Source organism: Anser cygnoides, chromosome 2, assembly GCF_040182565.1.
Source record: "Anser cygnoides isolate HZ-2024a breed goose chromosome 2, Taihu_goose_T2T_genome, whole genome shotgun sequence".
Taxonomy (NCBI): Eukaryota; Metazoa; Chordata; class Aves; order Anseriformes; family Anatidae; genus Anser; species Anser cygnoides.
In genome coordinates, this window is record NC_089874.1 from 158,431,502 (window position 1) to 158,452,749 (window position 21,248).

The following is a 21,248-nucleotide window of genomic DNA, read 5'->3' on the forward strand; positions in this document are numbered from 1 at the left end:
ATCCACATCCACTGAGGGCAGATCTGTCCTGTTTCACTGCAGGATCCCGACTTCCCCAACTATTCCCACTACAGCTATGGCAATGACCTCCTTTGGGCTCTGACCTGGACCAACCAACCTACTTCTCTTGGTCGGAAAATCTGGGAGTAGTGGTGAAAATATGTGACTCCAGTCATTCTCACTGTAAAGTTTGTGTGTTTTCACATCAGACTAGTTCCAGCCAATTTCCAGCAATTAAATGCACATCAGTGACTAAGATACATTACATGTGCATCTGAATTGCATCTTGCAGCTCGGTTTCATAGGAAATTAATCCAGGGCTGCTCACTAATGTGAACCAAAGCACAGCAACAGGAAATGCTTGGAAAATTCACGGTGAAAGTTTTGAAATCCTTGTCAGGGCCCTGAGAGCATGTTTATTCTGTGGGGTTTGGCTGTCAGGGATCTATGGCCTTGGGTGAGCTCCTCAGGAAGCTCTTCTAGAAGCATTCAAGAAACATTTGCCTCTCCTTCCCCTGGAAGCTGCTTTTAAGGTGAGGTTCTCGCTCTTAGTCCTTGCCTGGGTCACTGACTGATTTCCCAGCTTCACCTCAGACGTGCCTCACCTCTGTGGACATGTCTGGATAGTGGCTGACCCCAGCTGCTCTCTTCAGACCTCACAGAATCACAGAACGGTTTGGGTTGGAAGGGACCTTAAAGCCCATCCAGTTCCAACCCCCCTGCTGTGGGCAGGGACACCTCCCACCAGCCCAGGTTGCCCAAAGCCCCATCCAGCCTGGCCTTGAACACCTCCAGGGATGGGGCATCCACAGCTTCTCTGGGCAGCCTGGGATAGTGCCTCACCACCCTCTGAGTGAAGAATTTATTCTGAATGTCTAGTTTAAATATACTATTTCTTAGTTTAGAGCCATTACCCCTTGTCCTATCACTGCACCCCCTGACAAAGAGTTCCTCCCCAGCTTTCCTGTAGGCCCCCTTTAGGTACTGGAAGGCCGCTGTAAGGTCCCCCCGGAGCCTTATCTTCTCCGGGCTAAACAACCCCAACTCCATCAGCCTGTCTTCACAGGAAAGGTGCTCCAGTCCCTTGATCATCTTTTGTGGCCCTCCTCTGGACTCTTTCTAACAGGTCTGTGCCCTTCTTATATTGGGAGCCCCAGAACTGAATGCAGGGCTCCAGGTGGGGTCTCACAAGAGCAGAGCAGAGGGGGACAATTACCTCCCTTGCCCTTCTGGCCACACTGCTTTTGATGCAGCCCAGGATATGGGTGGCTTTCTGGGCTGCAAGAGCACATTGCTGGCTCATGTTGAGCTTCTCATCAACCAACACCCCCAGGTCCTTCTCCTCAGGGCTCCTTTCAACCCATTCTCCACCCAGCCTGTATCTGTACTTGGGATTGCCCCGACCCAGACGCAGAACCTTGCACTTGGCCTTGTTGAACGTTACGAAGATCACACAGGCCCAACTCTCAAGCCTGTCAAGGTCCCAGAATGTTGCAGGTGATGAAAATGAACATCGTCTCTTGCTGTGTTAATTTCTGTTGCAAGGAATATTTCAGAGACCTCATCCAGGTGCTGCTGTTCCACTAGTGTCTAAGGGAAAAACTTAGACGTATGGGTTTGGGTTCATGTTGGGAACAACTTGTCCACATTGGATCACACTGGAAACAACCTGTCCGCACTAGATCATGTTCTGCGATGGCATTTTGTAAGTAAGGGATTGTGTTTCTCTAGCCACAGAGCAAGAAAGGTCTGGATGGATACACCAGCAGCATGAGCAGCCTTCTGAACATTACTGGAAGGAGGCAAATAGCAATTCTCTCAAGGGTAATAAGCGTGTGAAGATAATAGAATATATGGATTTATATTATGGGATGTCAATTACATTACATCCATGTATATAGGTTAGATCGCCAAGTGTAGTTCTGCTTGCTCTTTGCAAAATATAAAGGATATAACAGTAAAGGCTAAGCAAGAAATTTCTGCTTTCCAAATGAAAAAAATCACTATATTAATCTATGTTGCCTGAATAAAAGAATACTAATCAAATGAGACTAACTAAAGAATATAAAGGTTTAACTATAAAGCCCACAAGGTACAGACCTTCCAGTTGCTCATTTTAATGGCTCTCAGCAGGTGAGATGGCTGCAGCTTAAAAACAAACACAACAGAAAGAATCTATCCTATCTGTGTTCAAGGGCAATGAGCCTTAAAACAAGGTGGTTTTGAAGTTTAAAAAGTAATGCCTATTCAGGCAGTATTGCAGGGAAGAAAAAGACAGTCTTTCAGGATCATTTTTTTTTTAAAGTTAGTGATTCTTTGCTTACAGACCTGATGGCAGTGAGATTAAATGCTGCAGAAAAGCTTTTACTAAGTATTAATCTGCATTTTTAGCACAGTAATGTCCACTGCTGGACAAAATTGATTTTTTTCCAAGAATGCTATTATAATGTTGTTTACTGTTAGAAACAGTTCATGTTAAGGGAATATGGGAGATAATTCATAGAAAGTGAACTTTCAGTTTTGTAATTACAGGAATGCTCTGTGGAAACATAATTCTAGGAGTTGTATTCACCAGCTCAGACACTGAGTCAACCATCTTGCTATATTGCCATTAAAAATAGTCCACAAACAAGCCATAAGGCCAAAATTATTTAAAGTAATCACAGAAAGAACATACAAATGGTACCACCATTTCCTTCCTGTGAGTGATCCACAAGCAGAAAAAATATGCAATTCCACATTATTTTGTTACTAAGTACTTACTCCTGTTAAACTTGATACGAAAAGCCTTACATAGATCACATAACATCACTGTAAAGCAGCTATTCCTTAGACAGAGAGAAGGTCTAAAAACTCCTTTTCTTTACTATAAATTAGCCAAGGATACAGAATAGCATCTTTGCTAGAAAAAGAGCCAGAAAGACTCCATCTCAAACATAAATAAATAAAAGATAAAAAATAAACCTTTGGGCTTTCATAATGAATCAGCAGTGTAGGTCTACAATTGTATTTTCTCCGTGACCTCTAGCCCTTCTAGATAACTCTTCCTACTCCCCCTCAAAAAATAATGTGTCCTTGTGAAGACGACCCATAGGAACAGCCTCTCAATCGCACCACCCTCATTCACAGAATCCCAGAATGGCTGAGGTTGGAAGGGACCTCTGGAGGTGATCAGGTCCAAACCCCTGCTCAAGCAGGGCCACCTACAGCAGGTTGCCCTTCAGTGGCATTTGGGGTAAGGTGCTAACTGGCACAGGCCAAAAACCATGTCAGGGTCCATTCTAGACAGTGGGAACCATGAGACAGAAGAATGAGAGGAGTACCTTGACTCTGTTTAGTGCATCAGGAAAGCCAGCCAGAAGGAAGATTCAGCAGGTCTAATCTGAAACCCACTGAAGGCAATGTAAGGAGTGATCCCCATGCCATCTCCATGGATGAGGCATATCCTGAGCAAACTGCACGCTGCTCCCTTTGTTCTGGGTGGCTAAGACAACTTGTCTAAGCCCACAGCAGAACCAGAGACTCTAGTTAAATTGTAATCTTGATCCCTGAGTTACCTCCATCCCTAAGGTCTGTTTTATGTCTTTTCAGCAGTAAATGTTGTGTTTTTTTTTTTTCATTTTTTTTTTCCTCCTACCAATGATAGCATCTCAGCCACGTAAAAGCCCCAGCAGCTATTTAACAGGAGTGGGATGCTGCATACCTGCTCTTTGTGCCTCAGTCCTCTCACCACCGAACACAAGTGTAAGAAGAACCAGGAGATGGGGTACGCAGCGTCTTCCCATAACAGACATATCTCCTTCCTCACATCAGCTTGTCTTTTCACCGTGGTGAGAAGCTTGTGAGAAATCCAATTTGTAGCCTAGCAAGGAAAATAAAGAGCAAGTGTTATCTCATAGAAAAACAAACAGAAGCAATGATGCAAGCCATGGGAGCACCGTTCTGGGGAGCTGTCGCTTCCGCCTGTCATTTTGTTGACCAGACACAAACCACTCAGACAAAGAGGCAAGAAGTTCACCTACTTTTCAAACGCTATAGCCTTTCACTGGCTCTATTCAGCGTGCAGCAGCCTGAACAGAAAAAAGGAGAGAGATTACCAGATTGTTATACTTTAATTGAGCCCACTGCCAACTACACAATCAACGCACTGGAGTGGAAACCATTCCTGACCCGGCCCTCCCACACATTCATCATTAGGAGAAACAAAACGCAGAGCCGAGATACAGCCCACTGCAAACCACACACAACCCATTGCCACTGTGCCCATCGCTGCTCTCCATTCCCAAGCTCCAGAAATGCTGAGCACTAAAAACGCGTGGCTGTTTTCATACATTTGCTTGCTGCTCTTGGTTGTTGTCTACAGTAGTAAACTCATCAGCTTCAAAATGAGTCTTTCGACTATCTAGATAAGAAGTGCAAGAGCTCAGGCGGAACACCTTCAGTTTAAGGTCACCGGTTCAAATTTACCTTGTCTGAAGCCACAGAAACCAGCAGGTATTGTAGCAAGGCAGGCCAAGTGGCTGGGATAATAAAAGTTTAGCTACATTTTCTAACACTAAGCTAACTCTTTTTTATTATTTCAATATTTAATTATTTATTCCCTCTTTTTTAAAACTAATTTTTACTATAAAGATCATAAAGTCATTGCAATTTTATGTAGTGAGCTTCGTAGAGGCAAGGAAAAACAGTTTCCACTCTGTAGCTCTTATTGCCTAAGGAATCATTTCGGAAAAGTTTCTCCCAGCTCCTGAATCCATCTTTTCCTCCTTAGCGTACACATTTCTTGGTTCATTTTCTCAAGCAATTTCTGCTTCTTCTGTCTTTCAACATGCAACGTCAGCTTCTTGCTGTTGATGGGTACAGAAGGCATAAAGGGGACACTATATGGTAGATCATTGCTGTAGGGCTGATTATGCATTCTAGGATATTTCTTTTCAAAGCCATAGGGTTTTGGGGGAACCATGGACAAAAAGAACGGTGGTGTCAGCATGCGTTCAAATACAGTCTTGATCAGTCGAATGTTGGGCCAATCTCTATCATGTCTCTCGGAAATAAATTGCACATCATTCTGGCTTAGGAAGGAAAAAAATGAAAAATCTTCTGTAGTCATTGAGATATAGCTGTAAATCCCTATTCCAAGGACAAAATACAGGCCCCTTGATTTTCAAAAATTTGTATCATATACAGACAAAGAGAAAACAATGCACCTAACACACCCTGTGCTCCGCAAATAAAAAGTAGGAAGCATCTGCCAGCAGTGGAATATAAATTCAAGAAAGGATCAAAATAAATAAATAAATAAAACCCTGCTTTTTTCTTCAAGCACCATCCCTAAATCCAAAGGGCACAAGCAGGTGCTGTAGTTTACACCTCAACCAGATGGTGTCCCTAGGAGACAGCGAGGTGCTCAGGTCTGAGCTCCCTGGAAGAGATTGCAGGGTAAAAAAGGGCATTAAAATATCACAGTGCCCTACAGAAGTCAGAATTTCCTTCTAAATAAACGCATTACTGAAATACCGACTGGGCAGCCGCCTGCGGAGGGATCGGGGCAAGCAACATTTAAAATAGCTATGGGAGCCTTCAGCCCAAGGTTTTTCCTCCTGTGTATTTCTCAGGAAATGTTGGTTTCTGGCACTTAGGGGCGGCAGCGAGAGATGGGAAACCAGATCTGCCACGGGGCATTCTGCACTTTCAGCGCCGGGAGCTCAAAACGTCATTTCTGTGTGTCTGGGCTTGCACGCCAGCAAAGTTTTATAAATACCTTATTAAAAACAGCCTTTGCCAGCTGCTAACCCACATGGGGCCAGGGTAAATGGAGCAGACCAGCAGCTGGTGTCACTCAGCAGAACGGTGCCGGGATGAGCTGAGGCCAGCTCGAAAGGCAGCAGACGTGGAAAGCTTGGTGGGCACGGTTCGCCTCCCACACTTCTGCCCCAAAAGAAGGACTGCTTATATGACCAGGCTGGAGAGCTGCGTTTCGAAGTCATCCATCCCCACTCCAGGCTAAAATACTTCAAGAGTTCATTGCGGTGTTATGAATGCTGAAAGGTATCTCAGAGCAGTCATTTGGACTAAAAATAAGGGGAGAGGGGGAACACAAATCAAATCAGAACATCTGCTTAAAATCTAGAATCATAACCTGTGGTAGCTTTAATGCACATTTGTGGTTCAGTGTTATTCTTGCATTCGGGCCAAAATACATCATTTTATCCGTTTTTACAGCATGGAGAATTGAACCAAGTCTCTTAACTTGCAACGGGTTTATGTATGGATGTTTCAGGGAGACAAAATTGCCCCATCCACATCAAGACTCCTATCCCAGTAATGAAGTCTTCAGGGGTGTTAGAAGAAAGGCTGGAGATAAAGCATTTCTAGTGAGAGGTTTTCCACAGCAGTTTCCTTCCCACTTCAGTTCACCAATGTGAGATGAAGCCCAGTCTGTGGTCACAGCATCTGATCAACGTCTATATCCTATTCCAGGAGGAAGGGTTGAAAAGGAGCCCAGACTGGGACGGTCTAGGCTTCAGAGTGACCCAAGAATAAGAAATTATGTTTAGGGGACCCTGTTTACAGTTGGCCAACGTCGTTTTCTGTTATTACCATTTACCTCAGCCTATCACGTGGGAATATTTTTCCTTCAAGTGGCATAAGTCAATTTACATCCTTTAAAAATACCTCTTTTTTTCCTGTTTATTTTGCAAGCATCACTATGGGATAACTTTGTGACACATTTACATGTATTAAGTGATACTGCACAAAGACCTGACAAACCCTATCATGTCCGAGTTTGCTACCAAACTGCAAACTCTGTGCCCGAGGTCCCATTTTTAATAGTTTACCGAGGAATAAAGAAATGAATAATTCTGACTACATGCAAATATGATGTAGGAATGGCATCCGGGCTGACAAGCATGCTGGTAAACGTTAAAGTGAGCTCTCTGTGCTTAAAATACAGGCATAATACCAAGCTATTCATACAGCCTCACAGCTGAACAAACAATATGCAGAAGATAGACACAAGCTGTACACAACATGTAACTTTGCTATAGCTTTTTCAGGGGGTGGTATAGAGTTAGGTCAGTGAGCATCCATAGCAAGTAAACTCACTTTGGGAAATGTACACTCCTAAAAAGCAGCATTAAAAAAAAAAGAGCTGAAGGAGAACTGGATCTTCTCATCTCAAAAGTATTTTATTCTTTTGCTCATTGTTGGGCTTCTCTTGTACTCCTGTGTTGTAAGGGATGCTGCTTTGTCTTCTTGAGCATCATGGAAGCTGAGAACAGAGCTAGGGCTCTGCATGCAAAGCATCCCATACACATTCAGAACCAAACCACATAGCTGGGCTGTATTTTCTTGTGTGTTTTAGTTTCTTTCTTGCTTTCATTTTTTCTTCGTTTTCCCCTGTTTGAGCCAAAATGAAAGAATATCCTGGCATGAGTTCATTTGGAAAATGAAGCCCCAGCCCTTTGTGAATAAGACGATGGGGTTTTCTATCCTTCTCTCTCTGTTTTTGTCCTGCCTGGGCCTGATGCAGAAGGGACAATACAGGGACTTTGTTCTAGCCCCACTTCTCAGATAATGCTGTCACATCACTGTAATTCAGGGGACAAGGAGGGGAAACTAGTATGAAAGAATACAAGCAAAACTGTGTGCTTAGAAATGGCATCCTGCAAAAGTGAAGAGAAAAGAAGGGACAGATATAAAGAATGTGGCAGAGCAGAAAACTTTGGAGCATTTCTAGGATGCGTAATTTAAGTACAAGCACTGGATATTCCCTGCCTCAGCCCACAAACACTGCTATTCTGTCCTGGTTTGAGACGTCACCGACACCAAAACCCCTGTGAATGAAAATCAGGGGAGATGGGGAAAAAAACCAACAACCAAACAGACCAATTTCTCTGATCTTTCATCCTTTATAGGAGTGAGTCAGTCACAAAATTGTATTAACCTAAAAACCAAAACCAAACACACAAACAAAAAACCTGGAGTCAATACTAAGACGATCATTTCAGCAGTGCGATCTAATAAAAATCACTCATACCTCATGCAAGCAAAAGTTCAAAGACCCTACAGGGACAGCGCAAGGAGCAGTGATTCAAGTCTGATTGTAAGAAGCATGTCTAGCTGGGGACGGTAGCGTGCTCATTAACATACCTGAGCTTTTACCGGAGGATGTGTTTTACTAAATCCTGACACCAACCTGTGCACCTCACTGTGAAATTCTAGGGGTGCTGATATTGTTTTGCTTAATTTCACCCATTTGTCTGCTGCTGCTGAACATCACCATACACCATAGAAATGTTCTAATTATGCTGGCGTTCATAATGTGATTTTAAATGTCTTTAGTATGCTCCTCTGAAGAAGAGGTTAGCCTACGGTGGAAAAGACAGCGTCTGATTATACAGCTTTTCACACACACAAACAAAGAAAGAAAAAAAACAGAACACTAATACATCTGACATCTAGTAGAGTCAGCTTGTTGATCGTGTCTCTTCCAACTCCTGAACTAAGCAATTTAATTATCTAAATTATTGCTGATATGAGCAGGAAGCACACCATATAAAAGAGAGATGGGGCTGTCTCCCCCCCCAGTCAGCTCATGCTGTCGTATATCTTTGTTCAATCCTTTTTAAAGAAATCATCCCATGGCATTTCTGGAAGATATGCATCTTTCCAGGTCTGATCCAAAGCCAACTGCAGTTAATGAAAACAGGGCCATTGATTTCAGCGCGCATTATTTCAAAACCCAAATGAATAATAGAGCAGAAAATCCTCCGCTAACACCAGCATTGCTCCTGAGGTACTTTGTTTAACTACAACCAATGGAAAATCTGTGATACCAGGGACGAGACTGTCAGCAGCTCCACAGCTTGTTGGATGGGGACTTTCACGGACCCTGCCAGCCAAGGGGTCCCCAGCACCTGCTCTAAGTACCGCTGATGCGGTGGGAGCTGAGGTGGTTCTTCCCGTCTTTTGCAATATCACGTCTCAAGATTAGGAGCTAATCTGCTCCCCAAAGAGCAGATCACCCGCACAGAGATGATTGGTGTGAACGCTAGCCAAAGAGATCTGTCACTTTGACAGGAGATGAAATGGGGCGCCGAGGGAAGAGCAGCAGAGCCTCCAAACCCATCGGTTTGTTTGCCTTAGCTGAACTCTGTTAGTGCTCCGAAGCACTTGGTGCTGGAACTGCAGGGCCCTGAGAATGATTAACATCGCTGCATTTGGAAAGAAGTTTGATCGTGCAACAAATAAATTGCATTGAACATTTAGGAGGGGGAAATTAATAACTAGCTGCTTGCTAAGTGACAGGTGTCTGTCCAGGAGACTGAACAAGGCAGGAATTGGATGGGAAAAAATATCATACAGAGAAGGGTAACCGAGTGTCTTAAAGGATCAGAAAGCATTCTCCAAGGGGGACTGGATTAACTCAGCACGGGCATTTCCTTATTTCTGCATGCTCCCCTTTGCAGCCGTAGAAACGTTCTTTTAACCTCCGTGGCATCGCATGTGCTCTTGCAGGGAAACCTGAGAGAAAGTCAGGACTGGAATTCGGCAGCTCCTGACTCCTTAACCCACACTTAGATCGTGTATCCCACCAATTGATCCTTTGTAAGTGCATCCACCACAGACGATTTAAAACAAGCTATTACTGGTTGTCTGCCAAATTGCTGCAGTTCTAAAATACCCTAAGTACTGGTCGAGCACTTTGCGATGTATTTTTGCCTGCTGCAGCCACGCAGTGTCTGCAGGCTAAAGCCTTGATGCAATAGCCCCAAGTATAACTTTCCAGGGATTTGTCCAAAGGAAGTAACTTCAGATTTAAACTGTATTCTTGTATATCAAATCTTTATATTGACTGGCTACGAAAACCCCAGACTAACCTGAAATAAAATGCCTCTGTGATAGAATCTCCCGAATCCTCAAGTCTGTGGTTAGGGTACCTCCAATTCCACACCACCATTCCCAAATTTACCTTGGTACCTCTCCTACAAATAGGCTGCACTCAGAGGGTGAGACCAGCAGTCCAGGCTACATTACACAGAAGCAGCAACACAACTCACCCATCCCAGTAATGACTCCATCATGCCCTGGATACTTTAGTAAACTTTCTCCATATTCCTTCACCATTTTTTTTTTTTTTTTTTAAAACTTAGCACAGAAGTGTCTCTCATATTGACACCTTAGCAGGGTTTGCAGTATACACATATCATAAAACTGAAAAGTCCACCATCTCCATGTAATACTGAGCACACTGTTAATTTAGGATTATAGACAACACTATTTGCTAGCATCCTCATGGAAAGAGGATGCCCAATTCAAATATTTAATTTTACAGCCACCAGTGTAAAGGATATACAGATTAATAAGGAGCGATGTCAGTGCGTCAAAGACCAAAATGACATCCACAGAAGAAGTTAACAGCCCAAACTGTGGAAGAATTTTTCAGCGGAGTAGAAAATCCCAAGACGTCCCCAGCACAACATGCTCCGACTGTCCTTACTGCCGTACATGTGGACGATGTTGATTTATTTCAGGGTCACAGAACACCAGTCCCCTTTGACCTAAGCCCTGTATGGGGAAAGTCCCACAAACCCCATTTCCTTTCAGGCATGGAGAGAGTGGTTCCAGCCCGCATTAACTGTTGGGAAGAAGCCTTTAACACCGAGCCCCTCGAGGCCATTCAATATGAGAGTGCTCTACTCATACCGGGCCCATTTCCTGCTTTTTATATCCTCATGGAAGTTCTTCCAGCTCCTGGAATGAAACCTAATATTTTTTTTTTTTAGTACAGTACAGGATTATGTCAGTAAAAAGACCCATATGTCATGGCTTTATATAGTCAGCTAACAGAGCTGGAGCCAGGAATTGGGATGGGATAACAGCCTAAATCCGGAAAATAGGCAACATATTTTCTAACAAGGAGGAGCGCGGTGAATGTATCTCCCAGAAGCCCTACTGAGGCCCATGCAAGGAAATATTGCTTTGGATTTCTTGCCCGATGCATTATGATAATGGCATGAAAAAGGATTACCAGAATCCCTAAAAGTTCCAGAAATGAGCTCATACCAATTGTTTCTCATTCCTAGGGTTAATAACAGGGCCACAGTCATTTGAAATGACCACGCACTCATCAACCAGCCACTTCCCAACATTTTTACTGAACTGTCCAGACAATAGAAAATTTCCCAAATATAGGAATACACATATCCTAGTCACACTATATGGGTGAATCTCTCCTCCACTTGTTCCAACAAGTTAATGGCCATTGAATTTTCCAAAGGTATGTACAGAAACAATGGCTACATTTGATTAAGAGATCAATTTCAAAGACTTCCCATTGTCTAATTTTCATGTTCTTGGCCTCTGTAAAGAAACCCAGAACTCTACTGAAGAGACCAACACACCAACAAAAGTGAAAGATTTGTGAACAAAGGCCATAAAACCAGAAGATACCCAGCACTACATGGGAAAGTGCAGTTAAGAGGGTGACATCCTCAGCCTCGCCCTGATGCTTTCCCTTAACACTTGTCCCCTGTGAGGGATCCACTGCCTGAAATCCACCCCGCTGAATATCTCCAGGCTCTTGTCTAATGAGAACAAGCATTGCCACCTCTCTTTTAAAAGACAAGAAAGAAAAAGGACAGCCGAAAAGACAAAGAAATAGGCAGCTTGCAGGAAGCCCTCTCCCACCACACATTCTGGACAAGGCCATTCTTTACATCCCTGGTGCTGTACAGAGGATTTGAGACTGAAAGTCTTGGAAGCAGGTGCCTAAATGTCACCCAGGCTTTTTTTTTTGGCTTGAACGTAAAATGTTTCTCTCTCTCATGAAAGGATCTGGGGCTAGCAGGAAAAGGGAGGATGCAACTCAAGCAGAAAATTCGTGTGGCCAAAGCACACCTAGAGTTGAAGCTGGCTGTGTCTGTGAGAGAAAATAAAAAGACAATGACATAGGCAAAGCAGAGACGCTTAACGCCTTCTTTGCCTCTGTTTTCAATGCCGATGATGGGCTTCGGGACCCAGGGTGCCCTGAGCTGGAGGACCGGGACGGTGGGGATGACAAATTCCCAACCGACCCTGAACGTGTGCGGGATTTGCTACTCCACCTGGATCCCTACAAGTCCATGGGTCCGGATGGGATTCATCCCCGGGTGCTGAAAGAGCTGGCAGACGTCATCGCGGAACCTCTCTCAATTATTTTTCAACGATCCTGGGAATTCGGAGAGGTCCCGGTAGACTGGAAGCTGGCAAATGTTGTGCCGATTTACAAGAAGGGTCAGAAAGAAGACCCTAGCAATTACAGGCCTGTCAGTCTCACATCAGTGCCTGGTAAAATCATGGAGAAGATGGTTCTCGAACTTATTGAGGCTCACCTGGGGGACAAAGCAGTCATTGGTCCCAGCCAGCATGGGTTTGTGAAGGGTAGGTCCTGCCTAACTAACCTGATTTCCTTTTATGATAAGATCACCCGTATGATGGACCAAGGGAAACCAGCTGATGTGATTTTTTTGGACTTCAGCAAGGCTTTTGACACGGTTTCCCATAGAATCCTACTGGACAAAATGTCCACCATACAGCTAAATAAAAACATCATACGATGGGTGAGCAATTGGCTAACGGGCAGGGCCCAAAGGGTTATGGTAAATGGGGCTGCGTCAGGCTGGCGGGCGGTCACCAGTGGGGTCCCTCAAGGCTCCATTTTGGGGCCGGTACTTTTCAATATTTTTATAAACGATCTGGATGTAGGAATAGAAGGTATTTTGAGCAAGTTTGCTGATGACACCAAACTTGGAGGAGTTGTGGACTCGAATGAGGGTAGAAAGGCCTTGCAGAGGGATCTGGATAGGTTGGAGAGCTGGGCGATCACCAACCGCATGAAGTTCAATAAGAGCAAGTGCCGGGTCCTGCACCTGGGACGGGGAAACCCTGGCTGCACATACAGACTGGGCGATGAGACGCTGGAGAGCAGCCTAGAAGAGAGGGATCTGGGGGTCGTGGTAGACAGCAAGTTGAATATGAGCCAGCAGTGTGCCCTGGCGGCCAGGAGGGCCAACCGTGTCCTGGGGTGCATCAAGCACGGCATCGCTAGTAGGTCAAGGGAGGTGATTGTCCCGCTCTACTCTGCGCTGGTGCGGCCTCACCTCGAGTACTGTGTGCAGTTCTGGGCACCACAGTATAAAAAGGACATTAAACTGTTGGAGAGTGTACAGAGGAGGGCTACGAAGATGGTGAAAGGCCTGGAGGGGAAGACGTACGAGGAACGGCTGAGGTCACTGGGCCTGTTCAGCCTGGAGAAGAGGAGGCTGAGGGGAGACCTCATCACAGTCTACAACTTCCTCGTAAGGGGGTGTCGAGAGGCAGGAGACCTTTTCTCCATTAACACCAGTGACAGGACCCGCGGGAACGGGGTTAAGCTGAGGCAGGGGAAATTTAGGCTCGACAACTCTCTAACCATAGGGACCTGCACTGTAGATGTCTTCACTGTCACAATAAACTCCTTTAAAGTAAGAGAAATAAGAGAACTAAGAAACACAGCCTCATTGCAGCACGAGCTTTGAGTCAAGGTAAGTTGAAAATCATATCCTTGACACCTCTGGGATCACTGCCCAACATTGTAAACCATCAACACAGGACTAGCAGGTAAGGGGAACACAGGAGAGTCAAGCAAAAGCAGAGTCTCAAGGATCTTAAGTCTGAGACTGAGATAAAATATCCTTCCCTGCCCCTAGTTCCTGAATGCAGAGAGAAAATTGCTGCCCATGAATCATCCTGCCAGGAGACCTGCAGCAAAGCTCTGCTCCTGTTCCTTTTCCTGGTTTTGCTGTTTCTAGGGCTGTAAGAGGATGCCAATGAAGAAGTTAAAAGAAGTACAGCAAATAAGGGTCTGGAAGCTGTAAGTGAAACAGAAAATAACTGTAGCCAGAGAAAGTGTACAAGTTACTCCCATTTTCTTCAATGTTCTCATGACTACTGCCACTTCTACAGAAAGTGTAAAAAAACAAAAGTTGTGCTCTGCAGCTCTCACACCAGGGAGGTGTCAGCTGCAGGAGCATTCTTACTTACTAGTGTATGAGAAAGGTCAATACCTGCCACCCCAGCACAACAGCTGTCTGCCCGTCTGTGCTTCAGGCAAGGGGTCAGTGTCAATGATCCTGACACTGACTGGAAGGGTTCTTGAGAACCTCAGATCTCGTTGCACCCAATCCCCTCCGCTCTGCTTCATTTCTTTTAATTCTTCTCACAAGTCTCAGAAACAGCAGCGGTCGCTCTCCTGAGGGACATGGAGAGCAGAAAGGGAGACAACTATACAAAAATAAAGCATGAGGATGAAACAGAACAATATCAAATTCAGGTCTTCCTAACATTCTCCTTTCTTCATATCTCATATTCTTGTAATTAACTACAGGAAGACCTGTGACACCAAGCTGTGTCAAAGACCAGAAACTTAAAAATTACATAATGCCATTTCCTTTCCTTTTCATATTGTAATGTCATGAATTCATACCTTAAAATAAGAGAGAGATTGGATAGGCTGTAGTAGATATCAAAGATTGTATGTGATGGTTAGAGGAAGGATACTTTAACTGAATAAGGACTCAAATGTTTCCAAAGTTCCCATTAATCCAAACTAATGACAAGCTTGCAGACTGAACTGTTATCTCAGAGACAGAGGTCAGATCTTTAGGTACAGGTCTTTTTATGATGCTATACCAGTACCCCTGTGCTTTGTTCTCATACCAGTTCGTGCAGACGGCCAAGGGCTGTATGGTGACATCAGGGAAGCAGTAAAAGCAGAGAGAACTGGAAACGAGGATGCCAGGATCAGACAGCAGGACGTACAGCTGCTAACAGGAAAAGAACAGCAAATGCAGAACTGGAAACTTTGGTAGAGGAGAGAGGACAGGAAAAATTGTAGAAATGGAAAAGAAATACACATTTAGACAGCAGTTCTAGAACTTAAATCAAATGACATCTGTGCCTTCATGGACTTTAGAGATGCATTTAAGAAGCTCTCTCACACTAAACTATCTCCTAAGACACTGTAGAGCTTTGGCTTGGTTTTATCTAATCTAAATTCAGATTGTAGGTGTCTAACTAACATTGTATGCGTTATACTTGAGCTACTCAGGGTGGGTCCCCCTCCTAGTTCATGGAAAAGAAAACAAATCCATACCTAGATTGATTTTACCTCTTTCTGAGGAGGATGAGTGAAACAAGTGAGCTACACACAAGCAGTGCTTATCCTCCTCAGAGCCTAGATAAACAGTGGAGATTTAGGTGCTGATGTATCAACAGATGTCTATGTGGTCAAGGTGAGATAAAGCCAGCCGAAAGCAGCAACTACTCACAGACTAACAGTAACAACAGGAAACTTTAGCCAGTTCAGATGCAGAGGGTGAAAACAGCTGAGTAGAAAGACTTTGTCCAATGGGGAGAAGAAGCACGTAGATTTCTAAGCAGATACCCTTTCCAGAATGATGAAGTTGTGTTACAAAAGCAGGTTGGGGTAGAAGGAACAAAGTGAAGCATTAAACTAGCTTACACAAAGAGTGTTTAAGAACATCCTATGCAGGACCTAGCCCAATTTCTGGGCGAATCATTATGGACATAGGACCTAAAAGGGCATTCACAGAATCTTGAATTGCCTGAAGGGTGAAACTTCAGTTTTGAGTTTTCTGTACACACAAACTGAACTGGGTGAAGTAAGTCTTGATGTTCAGCTGACGTAAATGCTCGCACTGACTCTGCAAGTAGGCTCCAGGACCTGGGGACCTGAGGTCATACCACACCAGTAAAAACAAAGGTGAAATAAAGCACTGAGTTCCTTGACCTTTTCTATGTCGTTTTATCACTAGATCTCCTTCCCCACCGAAGAGCAAGTGTTTTTCTTTGCTTTCCTTCTCATATCAAGGCAAATGCAAAATATTTAATGCACCATCATGATGGGCAGAGATGCACATACATTTACCCATATACAAACAAACAAAGCAGTTATTTTCTGAAGAGTAACTGTTTAAATAAATTGTTTCCTCTTTATTTTGAGTATATCTTCTAATTTCAATTAAAAGAAAAAAAGCATATGAGATTGTCCTTGTTTTGCTGTTTTATCTCTGTGTTAGCATGGCTGACAGACTTATTTACTGGATGAAAGCTGGGGTTATAACTCTTGTTTTCCATGGGTATGCATAAGACCTAATTTAATGAATGAATGTTTTTCATATTCATGTCAACGTATTTAGAGGGCAACTTTTATTTACAGATTATTGCAGATAAAAGGGAGGATTACGTGCAATCTGATTTCCTGCGTAACATGGGTCTAAAATTATCCTTAAAATATCAGCATCTCATTTATAGCTTGTACAAAAGAGGCAGTACTTTTTCCGGCTCTAGAGAGCTTTCGGTCTTGATTTATGAGACAAAACATTCCTCCACCACAACTAGAAAGTTGTTCAGATGCTCAGTTACCATCACCTGATATACTGAAACTCTAGAATGAATTCATTCATCTTCTGTTTCCAGCACCCTTAAATCATCGTGCTTTAATCTGAAACCCTGCCTTGTTTTCAGGCCTAGTTTTGAGTTGCTAGGCTCAGTTAATACTCAAAAATTTTGAAGTGTTCCCTACAAAAGTGATCATAAAACTCTACAATGCCAGTAGGTATTCCTTAGCCTAAAAAGAACCCCAAACAGATGAGCAAATAAGAAATGAAATAAAAACACCAGCTAAATCAAGTGTTTCACTTGTGCAATAAAGAGAAAAAATAAAAAGACTCCTCAAGATCAGCATAGCACCTTGCTTTTTATATGCCCTTCAGAAGCTCTAAACACTGCTGCTGCTTACCAGTGGCTGTTTAAATGCTTTAGGAGAGAAGCCAAACGCAAGGTGATGCTGAATCCTCAGAGCGAGAAAAACTACGTATTTGTGTGCAACTAAACAGTAAGTATCTCAAGAAGTTCTCAACAATCCTCCCCAGTAGCTATAGCAACTGCATTCACTGTGTTTTTACTAGAAAACATTTTTTTAAAGCTACCTAAGAAAGTATGTTTTTCAGCCCTTGTTTAAGCATTTAACTTTCAGGTCTTCTGATGCAATCCCACTCCCCCTTCAGCTCCCAGCCCTTCTGCTTCCACTTGGCATGCATGGCATGCGAGTTGCTGGGGTGACTCCCAAATTCTGGGAAGGAATTTTCTCTCTGACATTCAGCATGCTTAAATCCAAACTGCTGGACTGTGGCTTTCATTTCCAGTGAAACGCCTTGCCGGTGCAAAGACTTACATCTCTCAGGCAAATCTGACATCCGAGGAGAATTACACTAAAGCAATAACTGGTCTAAGTCCTTAAATACCATAAAGAGGATGGGAAAAGAAATAATCCTTGTTCAAGAACTTTAAACAGTTAGATTTGGAGAAACATTTGCTGTGTTAGACTTCTGCCTTGCTATTTTTACTTACACTAGCAAGTGCAGTAAAGCAACAAATCTTCAACACTACTTGGGATATGTATGGCTTTGGAGAGCCATTATACTCAGCTTGTCTGACATAAACTACACCTTCCCATGGCATGGTCTTCTCTATATGATTGGCATCGTACAGTGCAGTAGTCATGTTTGACATTTTTCTGTTGAAAGGGATTTTTTTCCCCCCTTGAAATAGCTTTGTAAGACCAGAAGAGAGTGCTGGGTTTCCTTTATTCTTCAAAACAACCATTAGAGCAGAAGACTGCTGTAGGTTTAACTCGTCTGTCTGGTGCTCCCACCTGTATGAACACCAGCTCTGACTCTCAAGTCACTGAGACAGAAGTAACTTAGCACTTCACATTTGCTCTCCCTTTTGAGAAGACAGAATTTTATTTCCCTCTGAGGTGTGTGAAACATTGAAAAGATCAAAAGCATGCTACGGTTCTTCATACTCAACACACACCTTCCACTTCTGAAGTCAGCAGAAAAATGTTTGTCAGACAAAATTGCACAGTACATCCGCTCCTCCACTCCCGAGTCTCTTCTCACTGACAATGGCCCCCTTATTCCCTTTCCACACCACTGCCTTAGTTTGACATATTGATTCATTTACTCATGTGTAGCAGCTTGTCGAGCTTGCCTCTGACTTTGCTAATTAAGAAGAGTCCACCATAAAACGCACACACAAACACAAAAAGAAATTACAGAACATCACCCTTCCTAGCATACTATTAGATTTCAGGTAAAAGCTTTGTTTTCATATGCTATAAAAGCTAGTCTGTTGCTTTTATAAAGCATTTGGTTATATCCACAGCAATGCCACTGAATAGCTATTAGACCAGCATTTTCCCTATTTTTGTATGCTTTTCAGGTGAAGTCCCTGTAAGGTTGAAAACATTAAAAGGCAAAGACCAACGTTAAAAGCTGGAGTACAAGTCTCAGCACTAAGATTTTCCATGTCCGTCTTAAGCCAGAACACAGATCGCTGCAACTCAGTGCAACAGAAAGGCAGCAGTGCGTGACAGAAGAATAAGCGATGTTATCACCAATGTTATTCAACATTCCAATATAGTAAAACATTATGATACCTGGAAAATATTCACAAGTTGTCATCTTGTTCCTAATAACATCCCGGAGGCAAAAAAGATTTCTTCCCCAGTGCATACCAGTGTACAAGAGTGTCAGCTTTATGACTCCAGCCTATGAATTACACCAGTAGGACTCCGATTCACTGGCAACAATTCAAGAACAGGAAAGTCAGGACAATGAAATGACTTCAAAGGAACATGAGTTATTGGAAAGATCATGCAAGTGCAGGCTAAGTATCAAGGCTTAACACATTTCAGTTTCATCAGATTCCAAGTAGCAGGAATCAATTATTTTTCTGTACCAGCAAATCTTCAGAATCTCAGAGCCTGACTCCATTCTGATGTGCAGCTGCAGCTCTATGTGTTAGTGTAAATCAAAAAGAAACACCGAAAAAAAAGCCAACAATAAGAAAAAATATCTCTGAGCCCAAAAGGAATTAGACAAGAGTGAAGTATCACTGCCCCTGATGCTGAGGCTTAACCACCTTTCTTCAGAGGACAAGCCCTTAAAATATATTACCAAATCATTTAAGTCCATTCAATGGTTACTCTAAGATGACTCTTCTACTTAATGAGAGGCTTGTCTTCAACCACAAGTTATAAATAGCAGCATTGCTTTTGCCTGGTGTGAATCTCACAAAAAAGGGAACATTTATAAGGGAAAAGCAATCGTCTAGGACAGGGCTACATTCTCCCATTTCTCAACTTAGGAAAAGAGAGGAGGGAAGAGTATTTTGCCTACCATGTGTTTCCCAGCCACATGAGACCTACCTTGTCTCTGAACTCCGTCCTGCAGCAGAGGAATGCCCTTCTTGCAGGCTGGAGCCCTGCAAGTAAACAGGCAGGGACAGGCAGGATGTGGGCAGAACTTGGGATCTACAGCACCCGCCGCCCTGAGAGGCTGCACCCTCCCAGGGACCAAAGTAGCCTCACAACCACCACAAAAGCAGAAAAGGACCGGCAATGAAGGGCTATCCCCGCTGCAGTGCCTCCCATGATTACTGCTTGGGTAACACCAGCCCTCGCCTCCCGCCTGGGCCAGGACAACACGTAAGCACTGCTCACCCTCCCTTTCACTGAAAGACCAGTTGCTGTGCTGGTCCCAGTATCCCCATGACTACTGGGGAATACACCGGTACTTGCAGATACCCATTTAATTCAGACTGCTCTCTGGCAATCAAAGCTCACTAGCTTCTAGTCCGTGATTTCAAGCATTTCCTGATGCGCTAGCCTAGAAAAGATGCTGCCAGCAATATTCTAGCTCATCTACTTCTGATGGAGAGAGCAGCCTGAGTGCATTTTTTTTTTTTTGTAATTTGTCATAAACAATTTTTAAAAAGATTCGAGTCATTTTGCAAATTACTGAAAATATTTTAAAAGCTCAATATTTTCAATATTTCAAGTGTTCTTACTGAACTCATCACATCAGGAGAAGCCAACTTTGACATTTTTTTTTTGAAATACCACACCCTGAATTATGTGCTTCAGAAATGACTACAGTCCTTGCTAGCCTTGCTGATTTAGTAACACAGCTTGCAAAAAGATCGATGTTCAGACAATCCCACTGGTATCTCAACATACCTCTTAGCAGATTAAAGTACTCCATATTTTTTTCATTGGGATGACAGAATCTACTCCTAAATAAAGAAACCACAGTAGAAGCCTCAATAAATTGGGAGTCATTTTCCACTTAAGTCCATATAACACTAAACACACTGTTGAAACCTTAAATCACAGAAAGCTGTTGTTAGTGACAGAGCCCTCCCTAGACTTCATGGATTTATTCCCAGAAAGCATTAAACCTAAGGGCAGGATTGCATTAATTTTCTTACCTTTATTTCCCACTCTGTTCATCCATCACTTAAACCAAATCCCAAAGAGTCCGTTTTTACTGTGTGAGAAAGCATCAGTGTGCACAAGGTTAGAAGCCTTTTCCTGAACTCAGGAGATACAATGAAAGACCACAGAGGATACAAAAATACCTTCAGTTCCTCAAATATGGACTTGAATGTAAAGTAATTCCTGAGTCCCCATCCATTCAGACTTCTTCTGCGACCTTCAAAATCTACTTATTTTAATCATCAGCTTTTCTTGTGAACACATTAGGGATACTAAAACCTATGACAAACCAGCAGGTGCTGAAAGAGAGATGCACGCCACTGTTTTTATACACTGTGACCAAAGGAAACTGCCTGCATTTTCAAATACAACTTAGAACTTTTGCTTCAGTGGAATCACCTGAGAACGATTTAAGTGTTTATTCTCCTTCACGTGTCAGGTATTTTATTTATTTAATAAGACATGGGTACCCTATTTCTCCTAGAAAACAATAACACAAACTTCTGAAAAATTTCCCCCAGTATGTAATACGTGACAAGCACTTTTGCAAATTTTAGCTTTTAATTCCCATTCTTTTCAGTTGTTGTTGGACGTACCAGAGTGATTTTACACCTCGGGGGACTGAAATTCATAGACTATTTTTGTGATTCAGTTTGACATGCCCAAGAAGACCATGAGGTTGTCTTTAGTGATAAACCATGACCTAAAGAGGATCATCTTCAGTAAAACACAAGATTGCATAACTCCAAGAATCACAGGACTGGGCTGCTTCGATGTGCATCGCATGTTTTATTTAAAAGGACAAAACAAGCCCTATAGTCATACAGATACTCAAAAAGAAGACTCGTCTCTTGGCAGC

The 21,248-nt window shown here is 43.1% G+C and overlaps 1 protein-coding gene and 1 long non-coding RNA gene across 3 annotated transcripts in view; both read right to left on the reverse strand.

Annotated features, from left to right (window-relative positions):
• COL22A1 (collagen type XXII alpha 1 chain) overlaps window positions 1-21,248 on the reverse strand; it is a 233,608-nt gene that overhangs the window by 201,560 nt on the left and 10,800 nt on the right. The window contains exons 2-3 of one of the 2 annotated variants that reach the window (XM_066990778.1): window positions 4,023-4,070; window positions 3,704-3,862 (exon numbers count right to left, since the gene is read on the reverse strand). In XM_066990778.1, coding sequence (XP_066846879.1) covers window positions 3,704-3,794 — 91 coding nt within the window. In that variant the 5' untranslated portion in view covers window positions 3,795-3,862; window positions 4,023-4,070. The remainder of the gene's footprint in view (window positions 1-3,703; window positions 3,863-4,022; window positions 4,071-21,248) is intronic. The other variant, XM_066990776.1, reaches the window with a different exon arrangement.
• On the reverse strand, window positions 18,416-20,189 carry LOC136789940 (uncharacterized). The gene is made up of 3 exons (XR_010828988.1): window positions 20,132-20,189; window positions 19,322-19,377; window positions 18,416-18,693 (listed from the first exon to the last, which is right to left on the reverse strand). It is a non-coding gene; the product is annotated as an uncharacterized lncRNA (long non-coding RNA).